Source organism: Peromyscus californicus, unplaced genomic scaffold (assembly GCF_007827085.1).
Source record: "Peromyscus californicus insignis strain IS unplaced genomic scaffold, ASM782708v3 Scaffold_5__1_contigs__length_169319896, whole genome shotgun sequence".
Taxonomy (NCBI): Eukaryota; Metazoa; Chordata; class Mammalia; order Rodentia; family Cricetidae; genus Peromyscus; species Peromyscus californicus.
Window position 1 is genome coordinate 43,782,204 of NW_026294573.1, and position 12,437 is coordinate 43,794,640.

Here is a 12,437-nt window from a genome sequence, read left to right on the forward strand (position 1 = left end):
CTGAGTGAGGGAAAGACGTGTGAGACACCGAAAGCCGTGTCTGACACACAGCAGACGCTTGCTAAATACCACTTTGCTTACTCCAGCTTCTGTCTCTCTGGGACTGGAAGGAGCTCATCACACAGGCCTTATAGTAATCAGGGGGTAAACTTCACTGCATCATTTCCTGCTCTGGAAATGATGATACTTTAGTGTAGAGTGATTTGTAATTTACAAAATGCTTTTAAACTTCATAACCTCAGGAGGCAGAGACTGGGTTATCACTCTCAATACACTAGGAAAGGTAAGTAGGCAAGACCACAGGGCTATGAACAGTGGAACTGAGAGCCATCTCCTCCAAGCTCAAGGCCTCTTGTACTGGGCCTTCTCTGATCTCTAAGAATCTTTGCCTGCACTAGCCATGGTTAAGGAGCTTTAAGGCCATCTGCTAATCCTCACAACACCGTTCAACTTTGTTCATACCTCTCCTTTACAAACAGTTTGCTTCAACAGCAGTTTGTCTGCCACACATTCAGTAACATTATTCCACATGTCATGCTTCTGTCTATGGCAAGCCCATTCTTCCTCTGCCCAAGTATCCAGCTTACAGTTGCAGCCCTCCAAATCTAGAGAGCGCTCTAGGATTTGCTGTATCTGCCTAGGTTTATGGCCCTCGCTCACCAGCCCCTCAGGCTCAGAGTGGCACTGCCCTACCTTGCACTTGACGACAGGCCGCTCGGAAAGAGGGTTGTTCTTCGGGAGCTGGTGCAGCTGTGACCTTGGTTCCCCCGGCAAGACAAAAAGCTCCTTGAGGGCAGGGGCTGGGTCTTCCATGTCTCTGGTCTCCCCAAGACAGGGCTCTGCCCACAGTGGGCGATCAAAGCTGCTGATTGCCTGACAGGGGGATGGACTGGATGACCTTTGAGGTCATACTCAGCCCCCTGACTCTGCTGTACAACAGTGACACCTGTTCTAAACCACTTCACAATCCTTGTCCCCAACAGGCCATGCTCTCTAAGCCTTTGCATACGATTCTGTCTGGAATGCCACTTCCATTCCTCCTTACCTAGAAACTACGATTTTTAAAGACAGTTCATCTGTTACTGTGAGTTGTTATGTAACCCGGTTCCCCAGACAGAACTAGCAGCTCCCTTTCTGTGCTTCCATACCGTTCGTTCGTTCGTTCGTTCGTTCATTCATTCATTCATTCATTCATTCATTCATTCATTATTTGTTAGAGGCCAGCTGTACTATGCTTAGCCCAGGAAAGCAGACTAACCACATCAGATCCTGCTTTCAGAGAACTCAGGGTCTAGTAGGTTAACCACTAAGCAAAAGTAAGTGGTTTGTGGATGGAGAGGCCCAGCCAGGAGAGTGTGGGAGAAGAAAGCAAGCCTAGGAAGTCTTCCTAGAAGGGTAGATTCTTCAACTTCCACCATGACACTTAGCATCTCTAACCCCCCACCCCACCCCCAGTTACTTGGGAAACAATTCATTCTTTCATTAATTCTGAACACTTGATGTCTAATGTGGGGTTTGGCATTTAACTGGCATTCAGAGTTTGTTGGAATTCATATATGTATAGATTAAATAGCCAGTTACCCTTCTGCAGAAAGACATTTGGCTTCTTAACTGCCAGGAAGAGCCTCTAGGTAAAAGGTGGTCCTGTATTCTGCTACCCCATCACCTGCTTCAGTAAGTCTGTGTTCTCCCAGAGCCAGCACAGTGCCTGATGCGTGGCAGGTTCTTGATAAGGTGAAAGGAAGGGAGGGAGGGAGGGAGGGAGGGAGGGAGGGAGGGAGGGAGGGATGGGGTAAGAGGACAGAGGGAGGGAAGGAGCTCTCCTACTGAGGGATACTTACTGCAGGATAGACATGGCCAATCTGAGCAGTCCTCCCTATATGAAGCTCGTCTTCATCTTCTTCTTCTGTTGTTTTCCTGTATACTGGGTTGTCAAAATTCATGCTCTTGGTGTTCTTCCGCTTCCAGTTTCTCCAGATCAGGTACCCACTCATACACAGCAGGGCTATTACCACTGGAGGCAAGGACACAGCACACTGAACAACCAGGATCTCTGGCCCAGCAAAAACACAGATCTTGCCGCCTCTCCAGCTTCGCTACCCTTTGCTTCCCAGCACTGTTTGTGTATGCTCATTTTCTCCTGCTTGAATGTCTTCCCTTCACTGCTTCCCTTTGTTAATTGTTCATCTTCTGAGAGCCAGCTCAAATGTGAATTACGTCTTTCTCAACTGCTCTGGAAAGACTCTGCTGCTCCCTTAAGTGGCTTCCTTTTTTCTAAACGTCTGTTCTCTCAATTGGACTGAGCCTTTGAGGGCTGTGCTAACTTGAAAAAAAAAGATTGATTTTTATCATTTTTTTATGTGTATGTATGTGTGTGCGCGAGTGTATACATATGCACGTGTGTGTGCAGGAACCTGTGGAGACCAGGAAAAGGCATCTGATAACTGGTGTTACAGTTGGTTGTGAGCCACCTGACATGGATGGTGGGAAATAAACTCCACTTTTTAGGAGAGCAGCAAGCACTCTTAACCACTGGGCCATCTCTCCAGCCCAGGCTGTGCTTATTTACCTCTCTCTGTACCCATGCCTAGCTCTGAGGAGGTGCTCGGTGGCACACGCTAAGTGGCTGAGAAACGTTTGCTTACACCTGTACCCTAATGCTACTGCTTCTCTGGAACTCTCCCTCAAAAAAGAGGGAGAGAGTCACTCTTCCTCAAAATTGCATGTCTTCCCAAAGCTAAGGCTCCATCAGATGAAGAGTGCCTCTAGAAGGGGATATAGAAGGGCAACATAGGTTTGAGTTGAAGACTTCAGAGCAAGGTAAAAATACTAAGCAGCTTAGTCCTTGTTGGACTGATGGCAAAGTCAAGGCCCAGCACACTCTGTCCCTTGGCCAGAGAGAACAAAGGAAAGGGTGTCCTGTATTTTGAGGGCCAAGGCCTAAGAAGGAACATATGCTTGATTCCAGCAAGAGGGACAGGTCTTCTAGAACTGGCAGGAATGCAATCAAAGAGTTAGATCAAGATGATGGGAATGGGCACGAACTCAATGGCCATGTGGGAACTGCAGAGGGACCCCTGAGTGACCTACAGGAGGGGAGTTTCCAAGACTGTACCCATCAAAGGAAGTAGTGGTGTTCAGCTGTCAGTGGAAACTATTTAGGATACTGCAGAGGGGTTTCTGTTTGAGTAAAAATACCATGATTAAAGATAGCAATGAAGAAAACTTAGTGTTAGAGAAGCAGGTAAAAAGACTTAGAAATAATTTAGTTCATCGAGAATCAATACTAAAAAAACAATAGCTTTCTTTTTAGTAAGCAGTAACACATTAGAATACCACATGTGGTAGCTCATACCTACAATTCCAGCACTCAGGAGACTGAGACAGGAAAATTATCATGAATTTGAGGACAGTCTAGACTACATTTGAGGCAAGTCTGGCTTACAGAGTCTCTGCAACCCTGTCTCAAAAAAACACCCACCCAAACAAACAAACATAATTCCCCAAATAAATAACCAATTAGAAAATGCCATGGAATAATAAGCACATTCATAATGACCCAATAAAAGTTATGAAATACCTGGAACAAGCTAACAAGAAGTAGGCAAATGTGATATGATCTATCAAGTTCTGCTAAAGGACAGAAGTGAAGTCTTAAATTGAGATGTCAGGTCCTAGATGAGGAAGTCTAATACTGTGAAAATGAAAATTCCCCTTACATAAATGTATATACCAAAGCATGTTCAATAAAAACCCTATCATACATTTTACAAAGTGGCACAATTATTCTAAAGCTCGTTTAGAAGAGAAGTCACATAAGGATATCTAAGAAAATGTTTACAAGAATCACATATCACAAAGTATTGCTAGTCTATGGGTCTAGACAGATAATAGGTGAAGGGGACCACACAGGCTAGCATGTACAGGCATGAGTTTACAATAAAGATGACCACTCAAGTCAGAAGGAAATGATGGGTCCCTACATGTAATGGTTTTGGAGAATCTATACACATATATTAAAAAAATAGTCATAGATTAGAACTGTTATATCAATTAGGAAAGAAAACAGAGTTAAATCTCTACCACCATACTCTAAAATAATAAATATCCAAACATTGAAAAGAATTTAAATAGAGGAAAATATTAGGAGACATTTTAATAATTCAGAATGAAATGGGCCTTTCTAAGCAAGACAGAAAATCCAGAACTCACAAAACAAAAGATTAACAGATCTGGTACTTTAAAAATGTAAATTTATGAAAGATACCATAAGCAAATTTAAAATCAAGCGTCAGACTAGGAGAAAATATTTGTTTATATATTATTATGGTTTTAATATTTATTGTGTATTTCTACAAATAAGATAACCAAAAGAAAAAAAATGAGACTGTGAGTAGGCAATTCATACAGAATTACATGCAAATAAATGGTCAGGACACTTATGAAAACCTAACTCTACTTCTTGTAGAAATGATACTCATCTTTTCCCCTTCAGATTAGTAGACATTTAAATATTGATTTTTTCTGGGGCAGGAGGGTTGTAGCAAGCAGAAAGCACGCATAGATGGCAGGAACAGGGTCACTCAAAACAAACTAGAATAGTAGTCTCTCCGCCATCTTTTGTGTTGAGCCCTTTCAAGACCGATTCAAATTCTGTCTTCTCTAGAACCATCACTTCCACTCTGGGACTCCTTATTTCCTCCACAGGAATATCAAGATACTGTTTTATCACACCTATGTATCTGTCATACCTCTATTATAGCACATTATATATACCATGCTTTAGCATCTACTGTGTGTGACTTATAAAAGGACAAAGTCCTTACGGGAGATGTGCTGGCTAGTTTTATGTCAACTTGACACAAGCTAGAGTCATCTGAAAGGAAGGAGCCTCAATTAAGAAAATGCCTCTAGCTGGGCGGTGGTGGCACACTCCTTTAGCCCCAGTACTTGGGAGGCAGAAGCAGGCACATCTCTGAGTTCGAGGCCAGCCTGGTCTACAGAGTGAGTTCCAGAATAGCCAGGGATACACAGAGAAACCCTGTCTCGGGGAAAAAAAAATTCCTCAATAAGATCGGGCTGTAGGGAAATCTGTAGGGCATTTTTCTTAATTAATGATTGATGGAGGAGGACCAGCCCACTATGGGTGGGGCCATCCCTGGGCTGGTGGTCCTGAATTCTATAAGAAAGCAGGCTGAGCAAGCCATGAGGAGCAAGCCAGTAAGCAGCACTCCTCCATGGTCTTTGCATCAGCTCCTGCCTCCAGGATCCTGATCTGCTTGAGTTCCTGCCCTGACTTCCTTCAATGATGAACTATGATGTGGAAGCATAAGCTAAATAAACCCTTTCTTCCCCAAGTTGCTTTGATCATGGTGTTTCATCACAGCAATAATAACCTTAAGATAGGAGATAAACCTAAGAATGTGTAATCCAACTCAAAAATACTGCTAAGACATGAGGCAGGCATGAGAGAATGTATATACAGGACACATGAATATCGGAGTGGGAGAAAAATGAGTCAGCCCCAGGTTGTGAGTCTTAATCAGGACTGCTGTGCCATACTGAACTCCTAGTTCAACCTCCCTAACTCTCCCCACGCCTCCCCAACGCCTGGCTTTGCTCATGCTGTCTGCACTACTTGGGCTGCTCTTGATTCTCTTTCATTTGGCCAACCCAGCTCAAGGAGTATTTCTAGTGGGAAACCTTGCCTGTCCTCTTCCCTTCAAGACCAAGTGATTCTTTGGCATTCCCACTCAACTCAGTAACATAGCTTTACTCTTAAGATTTGTCATGTCCTAACGAACTTACCTGTGTTACATGTGTCCCTTGGATAAGACTGCTGCCTTTTCAGATTACACTTATTTAAGTATTGGGGGGTGGGGGTGGGCAGTGCATACAAGGTGGGTGTGTGGAGATCAGAGGACAGACTGCAGGAACCAACTCTTCCTTCACCATGTGACGTCCAGGGATAGAACCCAGGTCGTCAGCCTTGGTGGCAAGTGCTTTTACACTGAGTTACCTTGCTAGACCATAGACTTTCAGACAGGACCATGTCGTGCATGTCCTTTCACTGCTTTCCCTTTCCTTACTAGAGTTTGGCACATAGTAGCTGCTTGATAAATGTTTATTGAAAAGCAAAGAGAAGGAAAACAAGACAGGATTATTTAGTCAAGAAATGGCAAGCAGTTTGGCTCATGAGTTAGCAAACATAGAATTAATTCCCTATCATGTGCCAGCCATTGCTAGGAACTTGGGAGCGTGGTGAGCAAGAGACACCAGCTGGGTCCCCAGGGAACATTTATTTGGTCTTTACATGGTGCAAGTGTGGGGTGTGAAGAGGCGGGCAGGGAGATGCACCTGGATGTTCACACAGGGCCAGAAGCCGGAGAGTACTGTGTGCCACACAAGAACCCAAACTGAACCAGGCAGCATGCACTTCTTTATCTTTCTACTGTCTTTCCCAAAGCTTGGGCAAAGAGTCCTTTGGCCTCCGTTGTTTGGGGCCACACTCACCTATGGGCACGATGATCCCAATGACAGCAGCAGTGACTGTTGAGCCCATCTGACTGCCTTCATTCCCATCTGTAAAACACCAACATTTCCAGAGTGATGCTCTGCCACTGCGAATCCAAGCCCTTACTAGCCCCAAGCTATAAGAACCATCCACCCTCTTCTGTTCCCACGCTAAAATGATGATCCCAGCTACTATGTAATAATTCAGTCTTACTAAATTTCATCAAATAGGACAGAGGTTATTTCTGTTTCACATATGGCAACCTAAATTTTGATAAACGCAGAGTTAGGACTTGAGTTCAAGATTCACGACTCAAGCCTTATACTCTTTCCATAACGTCAGGATGGTAGGAAGCTGGGGGCTGTGCATGGCAGGTGAGTGCTTAGGTCTCCTTGTTGCTGATGGGGTCAGCTGCCTTTTCAAACAAGATCCAGTTCATTGTCTCCACTGTTTTTGGTGGTCTGCCTGTTATATGCATTTCCAGCTTGCTTTCCTAACAGATTAAAGTGAGATACACTAGACTGTAGTAGAGTGTAATCAGCAGCATAGGCTTCTGGGCCAGGCTTCCTGGGGTCAGATTTTATGTCTGTTACTCATTACCTATGTGATACTATGAAAGTTAATATGAGACATATAATGTGCATTATATTTATCTTAAAATATTTTCTACCTCTTCAGAATACATTTAAAGTTTAAATGAGGTAATTCATATAAGACTCAGCACAATGTCTAGCTGGCCTTGCCTAATTCAAGAGGGTAGTGAGGGGTTAGGAGCTGTTATAAGGGCTAAATTTAAAAAGGTATGTTAGCCAGGCATGGTGGTGCATGCCTATAACTCACCACTCAGGATGGGAAGGAAGGAAGACCTCAAGTTCAGACTAGCCTAGGCTACATAGTGAGACCATATCTCTAAACAGAGGGTCTTGTTGTCATTGATAAAGGCACAGAAAAGCACACTCTTAAACTGAAGAGTGCTTGGAAAACAGACTGTATTTTAATTGAATTTCCTTTGATAACTCACGACTATGTTCCCTGTGACATCTGTACAGCATTATCCCCTGGGATCCCATGAGAGCCCTCTGAAGCGTAAAACCGAACATCTAGCCATATTTGCTTCACATAAGGTGATGAGTGCTCCTGGCAATGTCCCCAAACCCATCCCTCAATCTATTTCTCCAAGTCACCTCAGGCAAATCTGACCAATCAGAGAGCTGTGCTGCTTACAGCTAACTGGAGGGGCTGCAGAGATGGCTCACTTGTTAGGTGCTTGCCATGTAAGAATGAGGATGTGAATAATGCTCCCTCCCTAGTCCGTGTGAAGCCAGGGGGCAGCATGTGCCCGTAGTACCAGCACTGAGGGGGGACAGGAGGAAACCTGAAGCTTGCTGGCCAGCTAGTTTAGCTCAATCAGTGAGCTCCAGGTTCTATGAGAGATTCTGCTTCAAGAATTAAGATGGAGAACTATTGAGAAGACCCTCAAAGTTGATCCCTGGCCTTTACATATACATACACATGTACACACATACACACGAACATGTACATGCATACACACACCAAAAAAAAAAAAAGGAAAGGAAAAAAAGAGAGAAAAATAACCTAAACAAACTAATTGGAAGCACTGCTGTCTTCTTGCTGTGATGTGCTAGAACTTCCTGAGGCCTGTGAGGACTGCTCAGAGCTCTGTCCCAGATGAGAGGAAATGGAATCGCACCTCCTCTGCAAACACCAGGGGGAATACTCTATTCTTAGAATCCAGCTTCTGCTGGCAAAACAGCCTCATCTGAAGGGTGTCACCAGGTTGCTTGGATTCTGGGCCAGTCATGTATGGAAAAAATGTGAGGGATGGTTTAGCCTTTAAAATGAATTCCCCCTAGTAATTACAGAGGTATTTTCTGGTTAATGAGATAGAACAGTTCCAATGGAGACAATTACTGCTTCCAATGATTTAAGAGGTGGGGAGCTTAACGATTTTATCCCAGGGTTTGGAAACAGGCACAAGCAGATCAGAGTTATGGATGTTACTGTCTAGGAGACTCACTAAGACTGATGGGAGCTCAGATTAGAGCTTTCCAAATTTGCTGACCTCAGAAACTCATGAAATACTAACATACACCTAGGCAGCAGGCACTTCCATTTATAATGCCTATTTTGCCTCACCCCCTCTTGAGGCAGGGGTCTTACCATGTTGCCTTGGCTGGCCTGGAACTCTCTACATAGACCAGGCTGGCCTAAAACTCACAGAGATGCACCTGCCTCTGTCTCCTGTGTGCTGAAATTAAAGACGTGCACCACTGTATCAGGCTCCTTTGCCTCTCCTGACCATCTTAAGAAGCAAGTAGGGGTAGCTTATTATTTGCTTCGTTTAGGGGAAGAAACTGAGGCTCAGAGATGGAATGAATATTTGCCTCCAGGCCCTTTGAAAGTTATGGACACCCAATTTCCTCAATCCCAGAATGGCCCTTTCCCTTCCTTGTTTCCTCCTAAGAGGTGGGCATTACTTAGTTCTGGTAAGATCTCTCTTCACAGCCACCCCCAACCTTCATCTGAGCTTCCATAGGACTCCCCCAAGTCATGAAAAAATGCAGAGGCAATTTCCTTACAGTGTTGGGAGTGGTTGCTGGTTGCAGGGCTTAGGGTAGACGGGCTGATGCTGGGAGCCCTGGGGACACTAACTGAGTGTGGGACAGCAGCTGTCCGGCTTGGTGTCTCTGTACTGTGGTTCTGGTAGATAGGGTCATGGATGGTTGTCCCAGGAGCTCTTGTGGTGGCAGGTACTGTCCTTGTCATAGCAGAGGCTAACGTTGTAGTTGAGGTAGACTGAGGTGCTAGAGGGGGAAGACCAGGGAGGTCACTTAGACAGAGCAGTTGGTTGCTTTAGTGCCTAAATTATCGCTGCTATGAGTTACACGGAGGGACTCATCCTCTGGGTTTAGCTCAGATACCACTTTTGTGAACCTTTCCCTCATCCCCCTGAATGGGCCATGATCTTCTCTTCAGCTGAATCCTGAATCCTAGCACTTCACTGATTTGATGAGTCAGTGAAAGAGTGCTGTAGAAGTAAGTGTGGAAGAGGCCTCTGTAAAAGACTAGAGGGAGCAGAAATCATACAAATCTGTAAGCATTTTATCCTAATATATAGTTACATCATTAGGTTTAAATTCTTCACATTAAACAATTGAACCTGGACATTATAAATGATGCAACACACTGGATGTTCAAGCCAAAGGCCTTGGCTATATATGGAGATGGGAAATCAACCCTGTTTATGAGGCTGAAGTGCTATCCCACCATTAGTTACAATCGTACTGCAAGGGCTTCTGTGCAGTGTGCTAGGTCTAGCTAAGAAACAGGCAAGCACAGCCATCTGTGTAGAAACAGTCAGTGGAGATGTGGAGATCGAGAGCTTATAACTCGAGATTTTCTTTCTTTCTTTCTTTTTAAAAAGATTTTATTTATTTTATTTTATATCTATGGGTGTTTTGCCTGTGTACCATGTGCTTGCCTGGTGCCCTCAGAGGTCAGAAGAAGGCATCAGGATTGGATCCCCTGGAACTGGAGTTTAGGATGGCCGTGAGCCACCATACAGGTGCTAGGAACTGAACCAGGGTCCTCTGCAAGAGCAACAAATGCTTTCAACCACTGAGCCATCTCCAGCCCCATTAACTTGAAGTTTTCAGGGGATTCCAGAAACTTCCTGAAAGTTGAATTTAAAATACTTTATGCATATGTGCACTTTTCTGGAAGATGGGAGAGCCTTAGAAGGCTCCCAGGAACTCAAGCATTCAAGGAGGGTTAAAAAAGAGGACTATGCAAATGTACCAAGCAACCAGGGAAGATGGAGGAAAGCCAGGAGCATATTATATCCCAGAAGCCAAGGGCAACATCTGTCACTAACCTCGGTAGCATCTCTTCATGTCTGGGCCCAGCCACATCGTGTCAGGACAGGCACACGTGTACTTGGGAGAGTGGCTGGAGATCTGAGGAGCAGGAAGGCACAGGTATTCACAGCCGCCATTGGGCTGGGCACTCAGTTCACAGGCATCTGCAGCTGATGGCAGGGGGGAGGGGCAGACAGACACAGTGTTGGGACACTGACAGGCCATGCCAGGTCCTCTTGTCTACCAAGAATGAGGTCCCACCAGCTGGACTTGCTCGGACCTACCAGCACAGTCCTTGGTACTTAATCTTACTCTCATTCAGTTCCTGCAGTTCTGAGAGCTAAGTGTTACGGTCCCGACTGACAGCTAAGCCTACCTCAGGGAACAAATGTTCAAATCACAACCGTAGGAATTGTGGAGACCGATTTAAATTGAGGTAGACTGACTCCCAAACTACCCCCCCCTTACTGTTTTGTCTTGTTTTTTCCTCCTCTGTGTTCAAGTCACCTCTCTTCTTTAATTCCTAGAACTAGAATCGGGCACCAAACTTACCTCCTTGCCCCCTTTGCTGTCCCCCTCCCCCTGGCAGCTAATACCTGTCCCAGTTAGAGTGACAGAGGAGGGGACAACCTAGCAGTAAGAGGACTAGATATGTTCGCAGTGAGCCACCTGGCCTGCTGTAAGGCCTCAAGACACATTATTCTATATTGCTGCAAAACGGGTGCAAGAAGTGAACAAGAAGCTGTGTGTCACGACAATGGAACTTCGCAGTCAGCTAGACCTGCGTTTATATTTTCGTTCTTCCGCCTGTTAACATCATTTTCTCTCTCTGGGCTTCAGTTCACTTGATTATTGAATGAGAAAAATAATAAGGGGTTGGGGATTTAGCTCAGTGGTAGAGTGCTTGCCTAGCAAGCGCAAGGCCCTGGGTTCGGTCCTCAGCTCCGAATAAACAAACAAACAAACAAAAAAGAAAAATAATAAACAAAACTAGGAATCTTATGTGTTCATTTCTTCCTAGCCTTGCTTCACACAGAGGCTGAAACAAAATGAGACAAGATATGGCAACATGCTCTACGAGAGGGATAGTTGTATTCCTGGGGATGCTGGATCATGGCATGAATGGAAGCAGACACAGCCTGCCAAATGGCAGGAGAGGACACAGGCAGGCAACCAGGGACCAGGGAAGGTTTACTTACCTGTTGGCTGCTTCAGCTCATGGAAGATTACAATGTCATGTGGGTTATTGAGGTTCTCAGCCAGGATGGAGATTTCCAGGCCATTGAGCCGATTTGCACTGAAGATGGCCTCATTCTCCAGATCTGTCCAGAATACCCTGTCCTGTGGAATACAGATATAAAGGATAGGGAGCCCAGAATCCCAACTCATGATCCCAGTCTTAGGGCCTATCCCTAAATCAGGAAGAACTGAACAGACAGCTTCTCAGAGCTACCTTCCCGGTCCACAGGTTTTCAGAGGGCTCTTCGCCTGTGATGATGACACTAACTCTTCTAGTTTCCTTCTATCTTAGATGATTATTTGGTAATTCTGTGCTTTCACCAGAAAGCCAAACCTACTCTACAGCTGAGGTAGGCTGATTTCCTGGAGCCAAAGAAAACCAAGGTTGGATCTCCATAACTAGTACCATTCCCATGGCTTAGGACTAAGATCAGAAGGAACATGTAAGTTCTTGAGGGGTAGCTGCTATTGGGCCTCCTGTGAGGATACACACAAGTTTATATGGTTAGTCCATAGAAGCTTGGATATGCATCTGTAGGCAAATCCACAATTACAGATGCAACCATGCATCTTGTCTACAGATCCAGATACACCCACAGGTCCATCTATACTCACAAAGACATACTCCGAAGTTCCTCTCTTAGTGTGCATACACATAAAGCTACACTCAGGGGAACATACACTTTTACTCTGGTGCATTTATGTAGATACATGCACATTACATGTACTTTATACATGCCAGGGAGATACTCAAGCACACATACATGTCCAGTACATTTGAATTGAAACGGGCTGGATTTGGAGGA

At 44.8% G+C, this 12,437-nt stretch overlaps 1 protein-coding gene across 14 annotated transcripts in view; it reads right to left on the reverse strand.

Annotated features, from left to right (window-relative positions):
• Lrp8 (LDL receptor related protein 8) overlaps positions 1–12,437 on the reverse strand; it is a 75,513-nt gene that overhangs the window by 6,047 nt on the left and 57,029 nt on the right. For 8 of the 14 annotated variants that reach the window (XM_052718004.1, XM_052718002.1, XM_052717999.1 and 5 more), the window contains 6 exons: positions 11,592–11,733; positions 10,410–10,562; positions 9,115–9,339; positions 6,514–6,582; positions 1,842–2,014; positions 694–873 (listed from right to left, as the gene is read on the reverse strand). In XM_052718004.1, the coding sequence (XP_052573964.1) occupies positions 694–873; positions 1,842–2,014; positions 6,514–6,582; positions 9,115–9,339; positions 10,410–10,562; positions 11,592–11,733 (942 nt within the window). The remainder of the gene's footprint in view (positions 1–693; positions 874–1,841; positions 2,015–6,513; positions 6,583–9,114; positions 9,340–10,409; positions 10,563–11,591; positions 11,734–12,437) is intronic. The other 6 variants (XM_052718006.1, XM_052718000.1, XM_052717997.1 and 3 more) reach the window with 4 other exon arrangements.